We start from the raw sequence: 19,718 nt of genomic DNA on the forward strand, positions 1-19,718 counted from the left end.
GGGGCAAGCTTGGGATTTCCTCCCCACCCCCCAGCCCCCACCCCACCTCCAGTGCACCTGTGTGTGCTCACGCTCTAATTAAAACAAACAAACAAATAAGAGAAAAAAAAAACTTACTGAATGGCAAGCTAAGCCAAAACAGAGACTGAAAGGAACTTTATTTTGCAGAGGAGGACACAAGTCCAAGATTCAGAGCCAGGCTAGCGCTTCAGAGTCAGGCCTCCAGATCTCCAGGGCTTGGGGTCAGGGGGGCTAGAACAGAAAGTGGCAGGGAAAGGCGATCTTTTCCTTCTAACTAGGTCTCTTCTCGAGCTCCTGTAGGATATTTCCCAAAACCAAATCCGAAGACCCTTCCCCCAATCCCCAAGCATCTCTGTTCCACTTTATCTCACAAACCTACCTAGCCCGAAATGCAGAGGCAAAGTACCAAAGTACAATCTAAAACCAGTGGGTGAAAAACATTTAGTATTATAGTAAATTCAAAAATACAAAGAACCACCAAGGCAGTCCAAACCACCCCAGACCCATCCTTCCTCTCCTCTTACCGCCACCGAAAATACTCCCAAGTGTGTCTTGGATAGATCCCAGCAAAGGGAGAAACAAATTCCAAAGTGCACACGTAGAAATGGTGACCCCCTAGACCTTCCAGATACCCAATTCCCAAAGAGACAACTCTTATCAAGGTACTCTATCAAGGTACTGCCCCACAAGTAATCCCTCCAGGCCAGTTTCAAATACAAAAACTTTCTGCCTCCTGGAAACCTCTTGTCAAATTCAGCACAAGCCAGTGAGCAGTGATTTCCATCCAGCTGCTTTGAGCCGGGTTATACCTCCACACCAGGAACCCACGCAAGGTTTGGGAGTCAAGACGCACAGTAACTGCTTGCACAGATGTGAGTAAATCACTCAGCGAGCAATTGAACAGCTGCTAAAATTCGGTCTCAGCATCGTTCCTAACCCGTGACCAGGAAGGAAATGCAATGGTGGGAATCTTGGTGACGGGGCCCCTGCAGCGGCCTACCATCCAAGGCAAGGTCAGTTCTACTTCTCTCTGTTCCATCTGAGTGGTATGCAAAACTGCAGGCCCCAGAAGAGGACCCTAGTTCTCAGCTAATGAAACCAGCTCCCGGGTCTTCTTACCAACATCAGCTAGAAAGGACCGTCCTCACTCTGTGACACCCATTTCCTTTCTCAGAAGTTGGAAGGGGCACACCTCAGATCTAGCCAACCTATATACACGGAGACTGAAAAAGTCACATAACTATCTTTAAAACTACAGAGGAAAAAAGAGTATTATGATTTGTTACCTTCCCCCCCCCTCCAAGGTTTTATTTATTTATTTGTTTGTTTGTTTATTTGTTTATTTGACAGAGATCACAAGTATGCAGACAGGCAGGCGGGGTGGGGAGTGGCGGGGGGGGGGGGGGGCAGGCTCCCTGCTGAGCAGAGACCCTAATGTGGGGCTCGATCCCAGGACCCTGAGATCATGACCTGAGCCAAAGGCAGAGGCTTAACCCACTGAGCCACCCAGGCACCCAGGTTTCTTTGTTTTTTAAAGAGCCCTCTAACTAGGAATAGAGGCAGACTTCCTTATATAGAAAAAATAGTCTGCACAGCAGAACTCTGTATCAAATTCCATACCTATTAAAGAAAAATTTAAGATGCATTTTCTTTAAGATCAGGAATGACACAGGTATATCCTTCCTATCACTACATAATCAACACAGTCACAGTCCTAGAGGTCACAGCCAAAACCTAAAATGGAAGATGCTGACGAAGGTGGAAGGGAAGAAAGAAAACGGCCATTATTTACAGATCTGAACATATGCATAGAAAACTAACAAGAATTCAGCAAGATTACCAAAAACAATGTGAAAAAAATCATCACGATGCCCTTAACTAAGCGACCCAAAAATATATCACGCAAAATAGCAATGTAAGATACGTGTCTAGGAACTGACCTACAAATCCACAAGATCTTTTATGGGACAATATTTAACTTAATTAAGGTTCACAAAAAGACAACTTTCCTCAAAAATAAATTTTTAAATTTCAGTAGGATTTTAAACAGAAAAGGTACAAAATCATTCTTAACCTTATACGATAGAATAAAGATCCTCAAAGACCTCATGCAAAGCTTTTGTTTGTACGCGGGAGAGATGAAGAGGGTTATCCCCTCCAGATATTAAGACTTAAAGACAAGCTAATAATCACACACATAAAACATGTATGATACTGGCTTCACAAGTAAACAGAAAACCCAGAAACAGGCCTAGAAATATGTAAGACTTTGGTGTGCTACAGTATCATACCTGAGCAGGGCAAGGACAGATCATTTATAGACTAGTAATGGAAAATCTATCCCACTATATGGAGAAAAATAAAATCCCTACTTCCCACTATATACCAGATAAAGATCTAATAAAAAGCAAAACTCCAAGGCTAACTGAAGAAAAAAACTATAAAAACTATAAACTTAGGGAACTAATGGATTTCTCAAACAGGATCCTAAAGGCACAAACCGGAAGGTGAAAAACTGACAGACTGATCTACATTAGAATTAAAGATTTCTTTCAACAAAGGATACCTCTCAGTTAACAGTACAACAGAGTCAGAGAAGATACTTGTGATATCAAATATGGACTTAAAAAATCAATAACCTAGGGGCGTCTGCCTTTGGCTCAGGTCATCCCGGAATCGAACCCCGCATCAGCCTCTCTGCTCGGTGGGGAGCCTGCTTCTCCCTCTCCCTCTGTGTGCACACTCTCCTCTCACTCTCTATCAAATAAGTAATTAAATAAATCTTAAAAAAAGATTCAATTATTTTTTAAAAATCAATAACTTAAATATACATACCAAATACTAAAAACAGAAATGTGTATGTGCTATATATACATATGATGGGCTACAATTCAGCCATGAAAAGGAATGAAGTATCAGCACATGCTAGAACATGGGTGAACTTTGAAAAGATTATGCTAAGTCAAAGAAGCCAGTTACAAAAGGCCACATATCCTAGGATTCCATTTATATGAAGTTTCCAGAATAGGCAAATCTATAGAGTCGGAAAGTAGGTCCTTGGGGACCTACGGATGGGGAACCTGGGAGGAAATGTGGAGTGACTGGTCATGGACACACGTTTCTTTCTGGAGTGATGCTAATGTTCTAACGTTCACTATGGTGATGGCTGCACAACTCTGGGAATACACCAGGAACCACTGAAGACTTCATCTAAATGGATGAACTATGTGACATGTGAATTCTACCTCCTTAAAGCTGTTTTTTTTAAAAGAAAACAAAAACAAAAACAAAAAACAGAGAAACCAAAAAGACTCGGAGTGTCAGGCGGTAAAGCAAAAGTACCCTACTCCAGAGGGCTGACAGAAACAAGAGCCATACGAAAAGATATTCAAAAATCCTAAATCGCTGGAGAAATGCATATGAAAACCACCAATGAGATACCATGACACACCTACAGAGATGGCTACCATAAAAAATGCTGACAAAGCCAATGCAAAATGACAGAGCCACTGTGGGAACTCCAGCAGACACTTAACCACATGACTCAGCAATCCCACTTCCAGTATCCATCCTAGAGAAACGAAAGCTTACGTGCACGCAAAACCTGTGGGGGAGTGTTTACAGCAACACTACACATAATGGCCGACACCTGGAAACTATCCCAATGCCCTTTGATGGGTCAATATGGTACATCATGACAATGTGCATGACCCAACAATGAAAAGGCACAAAGAACGGACACACACAAACGTGGATGAATCCCAAATACACGACGCTAGCTGAGAGAAGGACCAAGGATGTGCGATTCCCTTTATAGGACACTCTGGAACCTGCACATCCCCAGGGACAATAAAACACATGAACGGATGCCAGGGGATCAGATGGGCGACGAGTTGGGAATTATCTGCGATGTTGGGATTGTTCTGCGTCCTATGTATGGCGGTGCTTGTAAGAATCCATACGTGTGTTTAGACGCATAGAACTACAACTGTAAGAACTGTACACCCAAAAACGCTTAATTTTACCGCGTGCAAATTTTGAAAAACAACCATGTGGTAGGGAAAAATAAACTCACGCACAACACACAAAATACTGTATCTACTGAGGACACACTATCCTAAGACATATCAAAACCTATGACACAGAAGAAAAAGGTAGGGGATGAAGAAGGAAATACAATCAAATGGATGAAAACAGACCAGGGTCTTACACAGATCAATACTGATGGTACCACACACTGAAAAACGGGGGGGGACCTCCACTCTCCTCATCTGATGTCCGTAAATGGAAAAAGTGGAAAGAAATACTGGGGGGGAAAAATGACCAATTCTTGATTTAACAGAATAAAACAGGTCATTTTATTAATTAGGCAATTAGCCCAAAACTCGGAGAGGCTACAGTGGGACGATCTCTGCTTAAGACTAAGAATGACACGCCACTGTCAAGAACAAGTGACCAAAAAATAAAAAACATCTTATACCAAAAAAGGGGGAAAAAAACCAAGGCATCAGCATATCACTGGCTGCACTCATCAACTTTTGACCTTGGCTGTCATCAAGAACACAGACAATTTATCAATGGGAGGAGGTTACGCAGCACTCGTCTGGGTACTAAACAATGTCTCGGGGGTATGAACTTTGTTATAAGCCCATGAGTGCTCACGGGAGAATCCCACTTGCCACTAAGACACTCAACGGGGAGGGAAGGCTCCCTCTCCTTCCGGAGACCGGCATCCCTGGGCATCCAGACCAGCAGCACTCTCCAGGGCTTTGTTGAAAAGGGCAGAGTTTGTAATGGACGCTAACCAAGAGAGGGTCCTCGACAATATTCAGGTAAATGACACATTTACTGCCCCATAACGTTCTGAGAAATCCTACAGCCTTTGTCCTATCTTACATCAGAGTAAAAGTCATGGAGGAAAGCATCTTTCGGATACCACTGTCCCCAAAATACCGTGCGACATTTCAGAGATTAGCCCAGCATACTGAGCATGAGGTCCCGGTCCCGGATGTGGACGCACCCTGCTCACGTGGCTCCCGAAGCTCGCTTGTGGTCTGGCCACAGAATCACATGGACATCATCATGGTCTCTGAGAGTGTCCAAAATACCCCTGGGGATATTTCCCAGAGTCCCAACCGAAGCCCCAGAAATTCCATTCCTTCTACCTACATTCTGGGACAAAAGATCACGGCTCACTCCACGGGCCGCGCTATCTCCACGGTGGCACGGTGGACACTCGGGCTGAGTGGCTCTCTGTTGTGGGGGCTGTCCTGGGCTCTGCAGGGTCTGTAGGAGCAACCCCGGTCTCCACCCACTACCACACGCCAGTAGCACCATCCCCGGTGCTGACAACTGAAAATGTCTCCGGACGTGGCCACGGGTACCGTCAGCATCGCAGGGTGCGGCCTGGGGATGTCGGCAGGAGGTACAGAGAGGGACCACATCTACTCCGTTTAGGTGGCTGGGCTGGGCCCCAATTTCACATGCCCTTCTCTGTTACAACCACAGAAAGTCCTATTCGGCATAGGGACTCCTAACAGCAGGCGAGTTCTGATTTTCCTCTCTAGCCCTTTAACTCTGCCTTGTTGACTCAAGTTCAGTTAAGCTGCAAATCGTCGCTCGTGCACTATACCCACAGAATCCTAGATACCAGCAGTACCGCATCTTCTCTGTCTCAGTGAGAATGTGCTGGGATTCTCTGCCTTCAAGGGCAGGGAAGGCATGAGCGAGGAGGAACCTGTGTGCTTTATATAAGAATTCCTGAGGCAGAGGAGTGTTTACACGCATACTAGGCATATATGTGAACGGAAATGCCTCCCAAAAGTATTGCTAACTATGTCTGAAACTAGGTCAGTACAACAGCAGGATCTACTGTGCAAGCAGTTGGGAAAAAAGTGTGAGCAAAGATAAACTGAGACATGTCCCAACAGATATGTTTACTATCATGTTGCAACACTCTTATTTCTTCACTCTGAGATTAGAAGATTGTGAAATTATAATACAATATGGGGAAGCAAGAGAATGTAGTTTTGGTTTGGTTTTGGGCGTTTTTTTCTTGAGATAAAGCAGAATAGGCTGAGTACATTGTCCAAACGTGGATGCTTCTGAGAGTCAAGGGAGAAGCTACTAGTCACGCTGGGACAAGAAGCATGAGCATAGCGGGTGGACGGTAACCCACCCAGCAGCCTCGTTCACAAAGATGCCAGCCACTTATACACGCTTTCTTTTACTTCTTTTCCTAAGGGCAAAATGATTGCTTTTTCTATTTCATCAGGAACTATTTTACCTTTGGAGAAGGAAGAAGAAAAAAACCAAAGACGTCAGAAGTCAAAATAATTTAACTCTAAAAAATCATTGTGGGGGTGCCTGGGTGGCTCAGTGGGTTAAAGCCTCAGTCTTTGGCTCAGGTCATGATCCCAGGGTCCTGGGATCAAGCCCCACATCAGGCTCTGCTCAGCAGGGGGCCTGCTTCCCTCTCTCTCTCTGCCTGCCTCTCTGCCTACTTGTGATCTCTGTCAAATAAATAAATAAAATCTTTTTAAAAAAATCATTGTGAAGTGTACTTGTAATGTAAGACAACATAGCCAACCCTTTTACCAGCCTAATCTGTATTTACGTAGAGCATTTGTTTTCTAAAACTCATCAGGGGACTTTTCCATGTTAGTTTTCTAGTGAATCTGATGAGTAAAAGTACCCTAAATTTTTTCAGGAACTGAAGAAAACCTTAGTTTTAGGTTGGGGATCTGAATGCACTATTAGACACCTACTCACTCCATGGACATGTTTCCTTAGTATCAATACTATGACAAAAACAACTAAGAGAAACGCAGCTTTTTTTGTTTTCTGGATTTTTTGCCTTGCATTTGATTTGCTTTGGTTAAGCTGGCTTCATGTTTGAAAGTACTAAGTCATTTACTATAAAAGGAAAATGATCAACCTTGTTTTTAATATGCTAATGATCTGTTTTTAAGATTCATGAATTTGGGGGGCGCCTGGGTGACTCAGTCCGTGAAGCCTTGACTCTTGTACGGATCTCAGGGTCCTGAGATCCAGCCCCTCCCCTCCTCTGTGCTCAGCAGGGAGTCCGCTGAGATTCTCTCCCCCTCTGGCCCTCTCCCCAAAATAAATCTTTAAAAGAAAAAAACTCATGAATTTGAGTCATTTGGCACAGATAACTTATCTCTTACTTAAAAAAAAAATTATCATTTGCTAAAGATCTCCCACACGCCAGGCACTTTATCTACCTGTTCTCAATGTTGATCAGTAACCCTCTGCTTCTGCGTTTTCTCCTGAGAAAGTCAGCAGCCTAAAGCACACTGGGGGCTGGGGGGGGGGGGGTGGGGTTCAGCACCTGTGCTAAGACCCAAGACCAAACTCCTGGCCTTGACTGTGACCCTCAGAGTGGAGATTCTAATAACGCATCTAGCTCTGCAAATTGACGACGACAAAAAAACCCAGAAGAGCCGGGTAGAGCTAACGAGGGTGAGCAGCACTTGTGAATGCTGCTCAAGAAGGAAACAGGCTTAGAATCCTATGGAACATCATGTCCTGTTACGACCTTCTGTGTCTTTCCTGCCTGACTAAAAACCACCGAATTCTCTCTCCCCTCCTGCACACCACCCAGAGCACCGCTGCATGTACACGCGCACTCACACACACATGCGGGGGCGCACACACGCACACAGTTTCATTCTGACCTTGCGGGTGGTATTTTTCTAACAGGAAATTCCAGTAGTTTATGGTTAGGACTCAGAGGCTTCTGCTTAATTAAATTCTCACTGGTCTCATTTCCCAAACATGAAAACACCTGAACTACAACAAATGTGGTTCTTCTCTGGACCCTGGTAACCTTCAAGCCCCACCCAGGCTTCAGATTTGTCACCAGAACCTGAATTGTTCTGCTCCTTCAACTGACCTTGTTCAGGGGGAACACCTGCTCCATGGCGGTTCTGGATCTGATCACAGCCACACAGTAGGAAATCAACTCCGCGCCCCTCATCTTCAGTAACGTTCGGTATATCAGAGCACTCCGGACCTATTGTGCTTAATCTCTTTTTCTAGACCAGATGATGGAAACCAATGGACACAGTTAGGAAGCCTCTAAGTGCTAGCCCAGTACGAAGAACCTAGTTTCTGCTCATTTCTTCTCTGCCTGGTCTTGGTATGTGAAAGTCCTTACTCAACGCCAGGTGAAATGGAAGGCCCTCGCTGCCATCAGCCCTTAAAGAACTAAGAATATTACCTCTGAATGCTACCGGGAGATTTTAGAAGGCCAACAAAAACCACAGAAAGCACAGTAATTTTCAACTTAATGTCAAAGACCCACTGACCCATCTGTCTTTTCTATCGATTTAATTTGTATCTTACCTGACAGGACTTTACAAGCTTAAACTGCGTCAGCCTACAGAGATGATAAGGAGCCCCTGGCTCGTCATTGAGGCTCTTCCTCTGGGCAAGGAACTTCATGGAATTGATAAACAAGAACCAGCGGATAGACTCACAGTTCTGGATTCTTGTCCTGCCCAACTCAGTAATAGCCATTACTGCTTAACTTGAAAAGTTCCTTATGTTCTTAATCCAATTACACAGAATCCACTTTTATGTGATTTAAGAAACCAAGGACAAGTTTCCACAATGATGATATTATTTTTGGCATTCTTGAGGCAGTTATATTCTCTAAAAGACAATCTGCCTAGTAAAATGTAAGACATTCTAGACAAAGTTATCAAAACTTTTCATCCTCCTGAAGATAGTCAGTGGAGAAAATCACTCTGGAAATTATTCTACGTCCTTTACGGGGTGAGAAGCTTTGGAAAGGGACGGTTCATTGAGCACCAAGCCCACAGCCTGCTCCACGACGCTTGTGATCAGATGCCCTTTCCCAGCCTCTCCAGAGTCCGGTGTGGTCGTATGACTGAGGACTGGCCACACTGAGGGGAACACAGGCAGAAATAATGTGTTCCATACCTAGGCCTGGGCACATGGACACTTCTCACAGGAGTCTCCATTCTGACTCGCACAGTGATTTAAGGCCCACAAGCACAGCCACGCACGGAAGGTGGAAGGAAGAATAACAAAGGAACCAGGGTTCCTCAATCACTGTCTGGAGGAAAACCACCCATAAATCAGGCTTACCAGTGAGCAAGAAATAAGCTTGTATCCAATGTGAGCTGTTCTAAATTACGGGGCGGGGGGAGGCAGGTTATTCTAGCAGCTGACATTATGTTAACCAAATAAATTTAATGGACAACTCTAGATCAAGGTTAGGTTGACTTGGAATATATGTTCTAGAATCAGTGACTCCAGCAAGAACGAGACATTACCAGATGGAATCTCTAAGTATGTAGAGTCAACACCATGTTTGGCCATAATACAGCAATCTATTCCAGCAGGCAGTAAAAATTTTGCTGGAGAACTGGGCTGAAAAAGATATTTTTGAACCACTGATCCTTTATTTCTATAGTTGACTATTAGCTGGCATAAATCACCAAAAATTTGCGTGAATCTTCTACCCTTCCTTTGCCGAAGGCACCATGAACATATTAAAATACAACATCAACACACCACATGAAACCAACTCTGAATTTACTATAAAGCTACTGTCAAAGTCATTTAACAAAGAATATTAAGTGGTACAGCAAACAGAGTTCAAGTTGAGTTTCTTTGGCTGTTTGTTTTTTCTCAATAGAAATTTAACATCACTAAGACCTTTGCTTTTCCCGTCCGGTAGTCAGACGTGTTCGCTTAGACCATGAGAATCAAAACATACGGTGCTTCCTTTTCTGCCCTGTCACGACCAAAAATGGATGCACCCCACCCCAACATCCACTGTTACCACTGGCACACTTCCTCCTCCTTGCTGACCTCAGTGAATATGTCCTTCATTGCAAGGTAATTTCAGAGAAGGGGTATGAATAAATTCAATTAAGGAAGGAAATTAACACTCGTTAAGTACCTAGTACATGCCAGGTATTTTTACATACTTGATACCATTTAATCTTTCCAACAATGAGGTATATATCATAATTTTCCATTTTACAAATGAGGAAGCAGGGAAGTTTTTCAAAAAACAAACAAATAAGCTTGCTCAAAGCCACATGCCAAGACAAGCAAGATTCAAGGCCAAGACGCCAGACTCCAAAACTTATTCTCTCCATTTCAAAAGGCTGCATTTGACCCATGGCAGATTGCCATCCTTTGCCATTTGAACCTAGGTCACATTGCAAAAAAAAAAAAAAAAAAAAGATTGGATTACCACTCGATTTTTATTTCTTTAAATATTCATTTTAAGTGAATCGATGGGTTCTCAAAATGTCCATCCTTCCGCTTATACCTTATTATTCCATTTCCACAAAGTCAAAGCCTGCACTGTCAGGAGGCTGACATGGCGAGCGGCACCATGAAGAATTTAGAGCATAAACCCGGTCGGGAGGAAGCCCGGCCGTACATTCTCTGGGCTCACCGCCGCCCATCTCTCAGGAAGGAATTCTTTCTACCTATGAGGTTTTCGTTTCCACAAGTTATTTTAGAATTTTTGTTCACCAATTCTTAATTGCCAAAACTCCACATTGGAAGATACTACACTGTTAAGGTCAGTAAAACAGGCATTAAGCAAGGGACTTGTAACCCAAGGGACAGCCTTAGGCTTTCTGAGTGGTGTAACCGGAGTGACCAACAACATCTAACACAGCCCCAGGAGGGACAGGAACACCGTTCTCAATGCTCGTCTTACCGACTCACAGAACCACGTAAAGTCAAGAACAATGCGTAGTGTAGTGTTGTAACTCTTTTAAGTAATTATTTACTTACCTACAATTCTTCAAAGTCAAGTGGAGATAAACTAGCTCACTCAACAACAGTATCAGTTCCAGCAGTTTTTTTAAAACAGTATTAAACTACATTTGATAACTGAAAATATCAAAAGGCTAATAATAGGGCAGCATGAGTTTTTACGATAAGCCATTCTAAATGAAAGGGAACGTCAACAAACACTTTAACCAAAATATATTTCTATAGGTGACATTTAGGGTGATAAAACTATCAAAGCCAGGTTCTTTTGATCACAAAGGTCAGAACATTTCTCCTTCCTCTGAAAGCTGCCACACTGACGTCCTTCACGTACACTGCTCCAGCTCGGTCACGCACCGTGTCATGGAAAATTGCATTCTCATTTTCAAGCCTTACCTTCAGGTAGGATCCATAGTATTTGGTTACGTATGGACTGTCACACTGACTCAGCACTGTGATTTCTTGTTGAATGTCCTCTATCTCATCTTCAGCTTCTTCCAGATCAATGATTTTTATGGCAACCACTTTCTGAGTCCGAAGGTCAATGCCTTTGAACACCTCGCCAAAAGAGCCTTTTCCAATTTTCTCCAGTTTCGTAAAAAGCTCTTCCGGATCTGCTTTCAGGTTCTGTAGGAGAGAACAAAAAGAAGAGAACCTTCAGAAACTCACAGGATAGGGACAGATTTTCCTTTTTCCTTACAAACCTAAAGAACACAGTCTTCCAGTCTTCTTCATTTAAGGGTCAGGCTGGTTGTGCTCACAGCTCTTCACACCCAGGAGAACACAGAGATTTCTAAGCCTCATCTCTATGAAACACGGCGAGTGTGCAAATGAGAACCACCCAGATTGTAAAAACTGGGAAAGGCTCCAGCACTTGCATAATTAAAAACCAAAACCCTTATTTGAATGCATTATGATATATGGATTTATTGAAAAACACTCCTATTGAAGCAAATATTCCACTTTTCTCCCTCTTTTCCCCCTCTCTGCCTAATTTTCTAAGTTCAGGTTGGTTACGCACCTACTGATTCCTAAGAGGCCCGGTCTGAAGTCCAGCAAAGGCAGCCCTATGCATCTTCACCTACAGCTACTACCTTGGCCTCAATATTTTAACCAGAACCCAGAAAACAGTAAGAACCTGTTTCCTTTTGTCTTGTAAGCATCACACCCTTGAAATCCCTTCTGAAAGCTCTTAATCTTTAGCGCGATTAGGTGAACACACACACACACACACACACACAGTGTCCATTTCCAAGGGGACTCCAACACCCACCCTAAGGACTCCGTGACCAGAGAGATGTGCGAGCAGCTGAGTTCTCAGTGGGCAGCAACCTGTCATCCCAGGGGGTGTCTGCTTCAAACTGAGGGATGACACTGACATTCAGCAAGGAGACTTAGGGGTACGGCCTATCTCAGCACGAGGGACCGTCCACCCCCAAAATACTGCTGGCACCACCTGGAACCCCACAGAGTAAGACAGGACCCTGGGATACACCACCTCCCACACATGCTGTCAAAAATGCTGCCCACAAGCGAGAGGATGGCAGGCTCACCCTCAAAGTCTACCAGTCCCTGTAAGAAATGGAAACATGGAGAAGGAAGGAAGGTGGGGAAGGAGAAGGGCTGAAAAAGGGGGGAAAACAGGCACAGGAGGAGGAGATGTGGGGGGCCATCAACAGAGAATTACAGCAATGTCAGCAGCACCGTGAGTTAGAGGAGCTCCGCGGGCCAGTCAGGCACTAACCACGAACCTGCTTTCAAGGTGAAACCCACGGAGTCCCAAGCAGCGCCCCACGAGGGAGGGACTGCTGAACCCCAGCCCGCCCGTTCCCATGTGGAGGGGCTGCTGCGCCGCAGTGTGAACCCCGCAGAGATAGCATACCCCACTAATACAGGAGCACTAAGTCAGGGGGTGTCTCATGGACGCCAAAGAAGCCCCATTTTTGAGACTGTGCACTGAACAAGGTAAAAGCTCGCAAAACCCACTAACCCCATCAGTAAAAATGAACAAAGTAAGCAAGAAAACGAACACATCCTGGGTTGCAAGAAAAAGAACAAGAGAGAGACCACGTCCATCTTCAGCAGCTAGAAATTCCCGTTTCCAAACCCCTTCCCTTACCTCCTTCCCCCAAGGATGAGGGGAGGGGGCCCTCCTTTTCTTCAAGGCCAATCCCAAGTGCTGAGCTTTTGAGTCCATCCTTCTGTCCCCCAGGCTGTGGCTTCATCGGGGGCCGGCTTCACTGCTCCCTCTTCCGCTCAGCCCTCTCTACAGACCCGTCAGCCTTGGCAGCCTGCTCAGGTTTCTCCCATTTGAGAAAACACACACACTGGGCTTCCCTGGTCACCTTCCTCCTTCACCCTCTCCTTCCCTTTGAGTTCCCCGCGGGTCACCGAGTCCAGCCAGGTGCCCCCCCCCCCCCACCGCCAGTCCGGCTGCAGCCCAGAGGCTGCGGTGCCTGATCCCGTCCTCCTCCACGAAGCCCTCCCTCTGGTAACTTTCCAGGCCCCTGGCATTAAATCCTGCTCTGCACTCGGCTCCTCCCCGTGCCCCTGGTCCCAGCAGAGTCTCCTCACACAGACTCTACTCCCATGGCACAGCATCCCTCCTCCACTCGTCCCCGCCACGCAGTGTCACGATTTGGGACTGTGTTCCCCCAGCCTGGCTGGTCGGAAGCCCCTGGGACACGTGGGCAATCCCAAAATGCTCTCAGCCATGCACGGGGCAGGGGCACATAACCCATATTGTTCAAAGACCCCAATTAATTCTGACGAATAGCCACCTCCTAGGAAGAATGGCTTTAAATTATGCATGGGGTAACTTTCAAAACCGCGAGCTCCTGCCCTGCCTTCTGAATTTTAACTCCTAGGATCGAGGACTTGCTAGATCCCTAATTCTACATGGACATCTCAAGCTCCAGCTACACGAACCGCATTTGTCACTTCCCTGAACCGGCCAGCGCTCCCACACTACCTCCTTCACTAGACTAGGAGCCGAGGGAAGTCAGGGACCATGTTTTAACTCCTGACCCATGTCCCTGGACACGATGACTGATGGCCAACAAATGTCCCCTGAGCAGGAAGAAAGCCCCAGCCTCACACCGACACACACCGTCCAGGGTAGAGTCTACAAAGAATATCCTAATTCAGAGGAACTGAGAGCCCAGGGAAGGGGGAGTGAGAAACGCGGCCCTCCAGCTTGCAAGGCTAAGGGAGCGGTAGGAAGAGCCCCCTGAACTTGCAGAAACGGCCTCTGTGGCCTCGGAATCACCCGCAGGCTTGGGCAGGCTTGTTGGAACGCAGACTGCCTGGCCCCAGCCCCGGAACTTCTGGTTCAGCAAATGTGGTATGCAGCCCCCAAGCACCAGAGAGCAACCAGGTGACGCAGATGCCACGGTCCAGGGACCACACTGTGAGAACCACTGCTCGGGAGACCCGGGGACAGAAGCGAAGCAGCCTTGACAGGCTGACATGCTGCTAAGATACGGCTGTTTTAGGTCAGCTAACCTGACACCCTCTGTTAACTGCCCCCCACACCCCAAGACTAAGAAAAGACAGTGGCATTCCTTTTTGAGAATTAATAGAAAATGAAGCCAACAAAAGTGTATCCACACTCCCACAGTGTCGGAGAGGAGAACAGGGAGTCTGGTACCAGGATAACCCCAATGAACCGCCTCGCTCTAGGACCATACCCCCCCTTTGCAAAGTGACTGGCCCTCCTCCCAGCAAGAAAGAGTCTGCGTCCCCACCCCCTAAATCTGGGCAGATCTGACACAGGCTCTGGCCAACAGAACGTGGGGACTTCTAAACCTAGGCCCCAAAAGGGCTGAGGAGGCTGGGACTGAATGCATAGGAGGGACCCACTCAGCCCCTGCGAGAACCACAGCTCAGGTGACCCTCAACCTCCCAGCCTCGGCCCCACCACCGGCTCACCGAGCTCACCGCAGCCCCGTGACAGCCCCCAGCCAAGGCCAGCCCAGCCTCCTGGGCAGCCACCGACGCACGAGAGGGAGCAAATTTGCTATTGGAAACCTCCAGGTTTCAGTGGGCTGGTTACTCACCACCACCGACGGACACCACGGCTGACGCTGAGAAGGAGCCTGCTGCCCGGGGCAGGGCCGGACCCGAAGCTGCCCAGGACCTGTTCGCTGCTCCACGCCCCTCCCTCCCCCCATTCTTGAAACAGGCCCGGCTGCCGCAGTCACCGTGTTCCCACCCCACCATGCTGGTTTGGTTGCTTGTTTTGGGGGGTGTCTTTTCAAGCCTCAGCTCCCTGAATGAAGAGAAGCCAGATCTGCGAGCTGCAACCTGGTGGCCCCCCCGGGACCATCGCCGGCAGAGGCCGGCAGATCACAGACTCTAAGGTCGATGCTGTGCCACCCGGGAAGGGAAAAAAACAGGAGATCCATACATCCTGCAGCTGTAAAGGACACGGATCCTTGGGGACAGCAGGCAGGCGGGGAGATTATTAGAGAAACAACACCATCGCCTTACGTCCACACCCCAAAGCCACTGTGCCCCTTGCTCCCACCCAGAGGTGGCCTGAATTAGGCTGGCCTTTGGATTTCCTAGGGCGTTGTGCTCTTGCCAAGGTTAAACCTTAAGAGGCCCCGCCTGCAGCATCTGTCTCTGACGTCTTGGAACGCATCCATTGGCACAAAAGGGGGCCTGGGCTAGCCTGCTGGAGAGGTCACACAGGGAAGACCCAAGACACCAGACACACCCTGGGGCCCAGGGCAGACAGCCGGCACTCCTCCTGCTGACCACAGGCACGTGAACGAGCCCAGGAAGGACCTGCAGAGAAACCCTAGTCAACCCAGGAATCATGAGCCACATTCCGTCATCAATGTTTCAGGCCATCAATGTTTCTAACTCTGGGAAGAAGTTAGACAAGAACAGGCAACCAGTTTAACAGAAATCACACATCACTGCCAGAGAAATGTGTCCATCGTAGGGGCAGGAGGGGCAGACAGACATTCTGTACGCTAGTGGAGTGTTTCATTTTTTTTTTTTAAAGATTTTATTTATTTATTTGACAGAGAGAGATCACAAGTAGGCAGAGAGGCAGGCGGGGGGGGGGGAGCAGGCTCCCCACTGAGCAGAGAGCCCGATGCGGGGCTCAATCCCAAGACCCTGGGATCATGACCTGAGCCGAAGGCAGAGGCTTAACCCACTGAGCCACCCAGGTGCCCCTGTTTTAATCAACTGCCCAATTTCCCTCTGGCCTGATGGAAGACCCAGCAGCTCACACGACTGCTTGGACCCTCTCCTCCAAAGCCCTCTCCTGCAGCCTGTACCGTGCGGCCGGCGGCCACTGCTTGCCATCACGTCTGCTCGAGTGTGGCATGTCAGTCCCCACACTCTGCCACTGTGTCAGCAGCTGGAACCGGGCTGCAGACTGTCCCTGGCATGGAGGGAGACATCTGCTAATACAGTGACAACAGGGGACTAAACAAGCAGGGTCCCTTGCCCTTTGGCAAGTCGTTATCAGGCCGTGCAGCCCCACAGCCGTGAGAGACTCAGTGCCAACCATGACCTCGTTCAGAAAGCAGCTTCAGCATTCGCCGGTCGGAATCTATGCCACGGGCAAAGCAGATCCCCTTGGTAGAACAGGGGCCGTTCTGACCACCATCCTGAGGCTTTTCTTTCCAGAACGGTTTATGCTGGGAGCACCTAAGTGGCTCCTCGGATTAAGCGTCTGACTCCTGATTTGGGCTCAGGTCATGGTCTCAGGGTCATGAAATCAAGCCCCACGCTTAAAATTCTCTCTCTCACCCTCTGCACCACCCCCCACTCCCCCCGAAGGAAGGAAGGTAGGTAGGTTGGTTAATGCTGAACAAAGCACTGGCCATCTTCCCAGGTGAGAAAGGCTTGCTGGCGTCTCACCCCCGCATCCCACCTGCCAGACGGAGCTGGAGCCCCAGCCAGATCCCAGGAAGGAGTCAGGACACGTAGCAGCTCAGCCTTCTCGGAAGCAGGGGAAGGTCAGGACCCTCCTGCCAACATTCACGTCTCCTGGATCAACAAGGCGGGGCGGGGGGAGAGCCCGAGGTGGGGTGCTCTCACCACCCTACAGGTCCTGGACTCGACCCTCAGAAATACCACTCAGGCCCCCCAAGTCCAAATTCCCACTCGCACTGCTGGCCTGGAGAGCCTCATTCTGAGCCGGAGGAGGAAGAGGTTTCTCATAATGCAAGAGTTTGGACGGCGTTTATGTTTACTACGCAATAGGGTCCCATATGCTACTCAACACCTGTAAACTTCCGTTTCCTCCTTTGGGAGAAGGGTCATGGGGACGAAAACAACAGTGTCTCCAGGAAAAGCACTAAGGAGTGGGCACCTAGCGCCTTCTCACGGCGCCAGGTGACACACGGGCCATCCGATGTCTGCCCCGAAGGCCCTCCAACACGGAGGGCTCATCTCTAGTCACGGCTCTCCAGTTCTCGCAGAACCACCACCGGCTATGTCCAGAAAGTCCGGGAAAGGACATGTGGATTCCACTTCTGGGTGCTATCCTCCCACATTCATCTCCCCTTCTCCCTAATACCACCAGGCTGCCCGTCTCATTAAACCTTGGCTACACTCTGGACCTTCCTACGCACTCACACATTATCCTATTTACTGTTAATTACAAGATCTAGGGAGACCGGAGCATTTGTTAGACCTAATCATATTAAGGTCGGGATCCCTCAGAACTGACCAGAATAAATGGCAGATGCACTCCCTCAGGTGCAGGGCTCAGGCACAAGTCTAGGCTCTGGAAAAGCTCCTGAGCCCCGACCCCAAGAGCCTGGAAAACCTCCAGGGCTCAAGGACTGTGGGAGAGATGAAAAGTCAGGGCAAGTCCCCCCGCCCCGCCCCGCCCCCACCGGTGAATCCAAAATCAACAGCCGCACACAAGCCTCTCGCTGAGTAAGATACGGAAGTTTCGGGGTGACCGGCTACCCCAGCGCCTGGGATCTCCTAGAAGCCCCGGCCACAGGAAATGGACATGTGCACAGCAGAAGTAGTGTCCCATGCCACGCGGCACAGCGAGGACAGGCCCACCTGCACCGTCGGGATCTCTTTGGGAAGAAAATCCACGTGCAGAGTGACCCGCTCCCCTCCAAAGCTCAGAGAAAGGGCTAAGCTGCGCGCTCCTGGAGCTCAGGCTTCTGCAACAATTCAGCGTATTTCATAATCCCTTGAGAGAATTCATTAAAATAGTTCTAGGATGACAAGTATTTTATATTTTTAAACTTGAATAGCTATTACTGTTTTCTTTGGATCGTTTCTGGCAATGAAAAATGCATTTGGCATTACTAATCAACTTTCAAAGCTCCTTGGCTTTAGCCGTCCCGCTCTGGCCACGCCATACTACCCCGCTCTGGGTTAAAGCCAACCTTTGCTCTTTGTTTCTCTCTGAGAAGAGAAAGGAGCCAAGTTTGATATGTTCGAACACTTGCTCCTTATCGCATTCCCGTCCCTGCAGCAACAGAGAGCACACGATGGGGAGGGGGAGTCGGTGGCAGGTGCGCCCCATCCCCACCTCGGAACCGGCAAGCATCCACTTACCAACCCAGATCTGTCCTCCCAGCGAGGCGCTCGGCCTCAAAACCCCTACCCCCAGGCAGCACCCCAGGCAGCCACCACCCGTGCAGCAGACGGGCACCCAGCCGGGAGACCCATGTGCCAGCCGGGGCAGCCCCACCACCCGCACGCCTCCGCCCTGGCCGCTCGCCGTCCCTTACCCTCATACCTGCCCGGCTCTCCCAGCCCGTGTCCCAGTGCTACTAGCCTTCCTGTCTGCCATTTCCACAGCAGCGATTCCAACATCCTAATTCCTCTCCTATCCCAACCGCCCGACTGTGGCCATCATTCTTCTGGAATGTCTCTCCATGCGATCCCCCGCCCCCCTGCCTGACCCCACAGCAGCTGTGCCTCCAACTGACCCACTGTCGGACCTTCCTAAACCCTGCCAGTGGGCTCCCACTTAACCTTAAAGCCCATGGTTTTCCCTCACTGCTGAGAACACCTGCGGGCAACGCATCATCTCTACTGAAGTCCCAGATGCCCCCTGCGAACCAAAACCCCGGGGCTCCTTCCTGATCCCGCTTTCCAACACCCCTACTGACTCTCCCGTCACCCACCTTCTCAACAGTCTACGAGCACCAGGGGTTGTAGAGTGTACGGTTCCATTTATAGAACATTCCTGAAGTGACAGAATTAGGAGTGACGGAGAACAGCTGCGGGGCTGCTGGGGGAAGGGATGCTGGGTAAGAGGTGACAGGCAGATTTTTTTGTGACAGTGGAACAGTCCTGCATCCCAACTACACCCCCCAAAAACTACGGGCAAAAACTGGCGAGTCTGGCCTGAATTAGGTCTGCAGCTAAGTCACCAGCATCGTGCCAACATCGGTTTCCTGGTTTTTACAGCGCGAGAGGCTATCATTGGGGAATGCTAGGGGAAGGGCACATAGGAACTATACAGCGTTTTCTGCAACTTCTTGCAAGTCTTAAAGTACTTAAAGTTATTAAAAATTCTTAAAAGAAAAAAAAAAGACCAATCTCAACTGTGTGTCCCACACCCCCTTTCTTCTGCAACCAAAGAGATCACCCTTATTTCAAGGCTCCTGGGGGGGAAATTCCCATTTACTGCTTAATGACACTCAAACCTGACCACTCCCTTGAGCAAAGGCAGTGGCTCCAGTCTCCTGGTTCCAGGAGCACACCCACGTGGTGGGAGGAAAACCATATTAACATTTTTACAGGCTGTTTTCCCGCTTGAGATTGTGATCACTGAGGAACGAATCTTATAATCTCGCCAACCTAACCAGCAAAGAGGTGAGCAGCAAGACAGCATCCAGATTTCCCTCAAAAGGAAAGAACGGAGAGAATCTCAAGCAGACGCCCCTTTCCAAGAAGGAAATCAG

The 19,718-nt window shown here is 48.3% G+C and overlaps 1 protein-coding gene across 2 annotated transcripts in view; it reads right to left on the reverse strand.

The window, feature by feature from the left end:
- LOC111146980 (serine/threonine kinase 24) overlaps window positions 1–19,718 on the reverse strand; it is a 114,311-nt gene that overhangs the window by 55,210 nt on the left and 39,383 nt on the right. Inside the window, exons 1-2 of one of the 2 annotated variants that reach the window (XM_022502785.1) lie at window positions 12,929–13,006; window positions 11,206–11,436 (exon numbers count right to left, since the gene is read on the reverse strand). In XM_022502785.1, coding sequence (XP_022358493.1) covers window positions 11,206–11,436; window positions 12,929–13,006 — 309 coding nt within the window. Of the gene's footprint in view, window positions 1–11,205; window positions 11,437–12,928; window positions 13,007–19,718 lie in introns of those variants that run through there. The other variant, XM_022502786.1, reaches the window with a different exon arrangement.

This window comes from Enhydra lutris, unplaced genomic scaffold (genome assembly GCF_002288905.1).
Source record: "Enhydra lutris kenyoni isolate GAN:26980312 unplaced genomic scaffold, ASM228890v2 scaffoldscaffold15, whole genome shotgun sequence".
NCBI classification, from domain to species: Eukaryota; Metazoa; Chordata; class Mammalia; order Carnivora; family Mustelidae; genus Enhydra; species Enhydra lutris.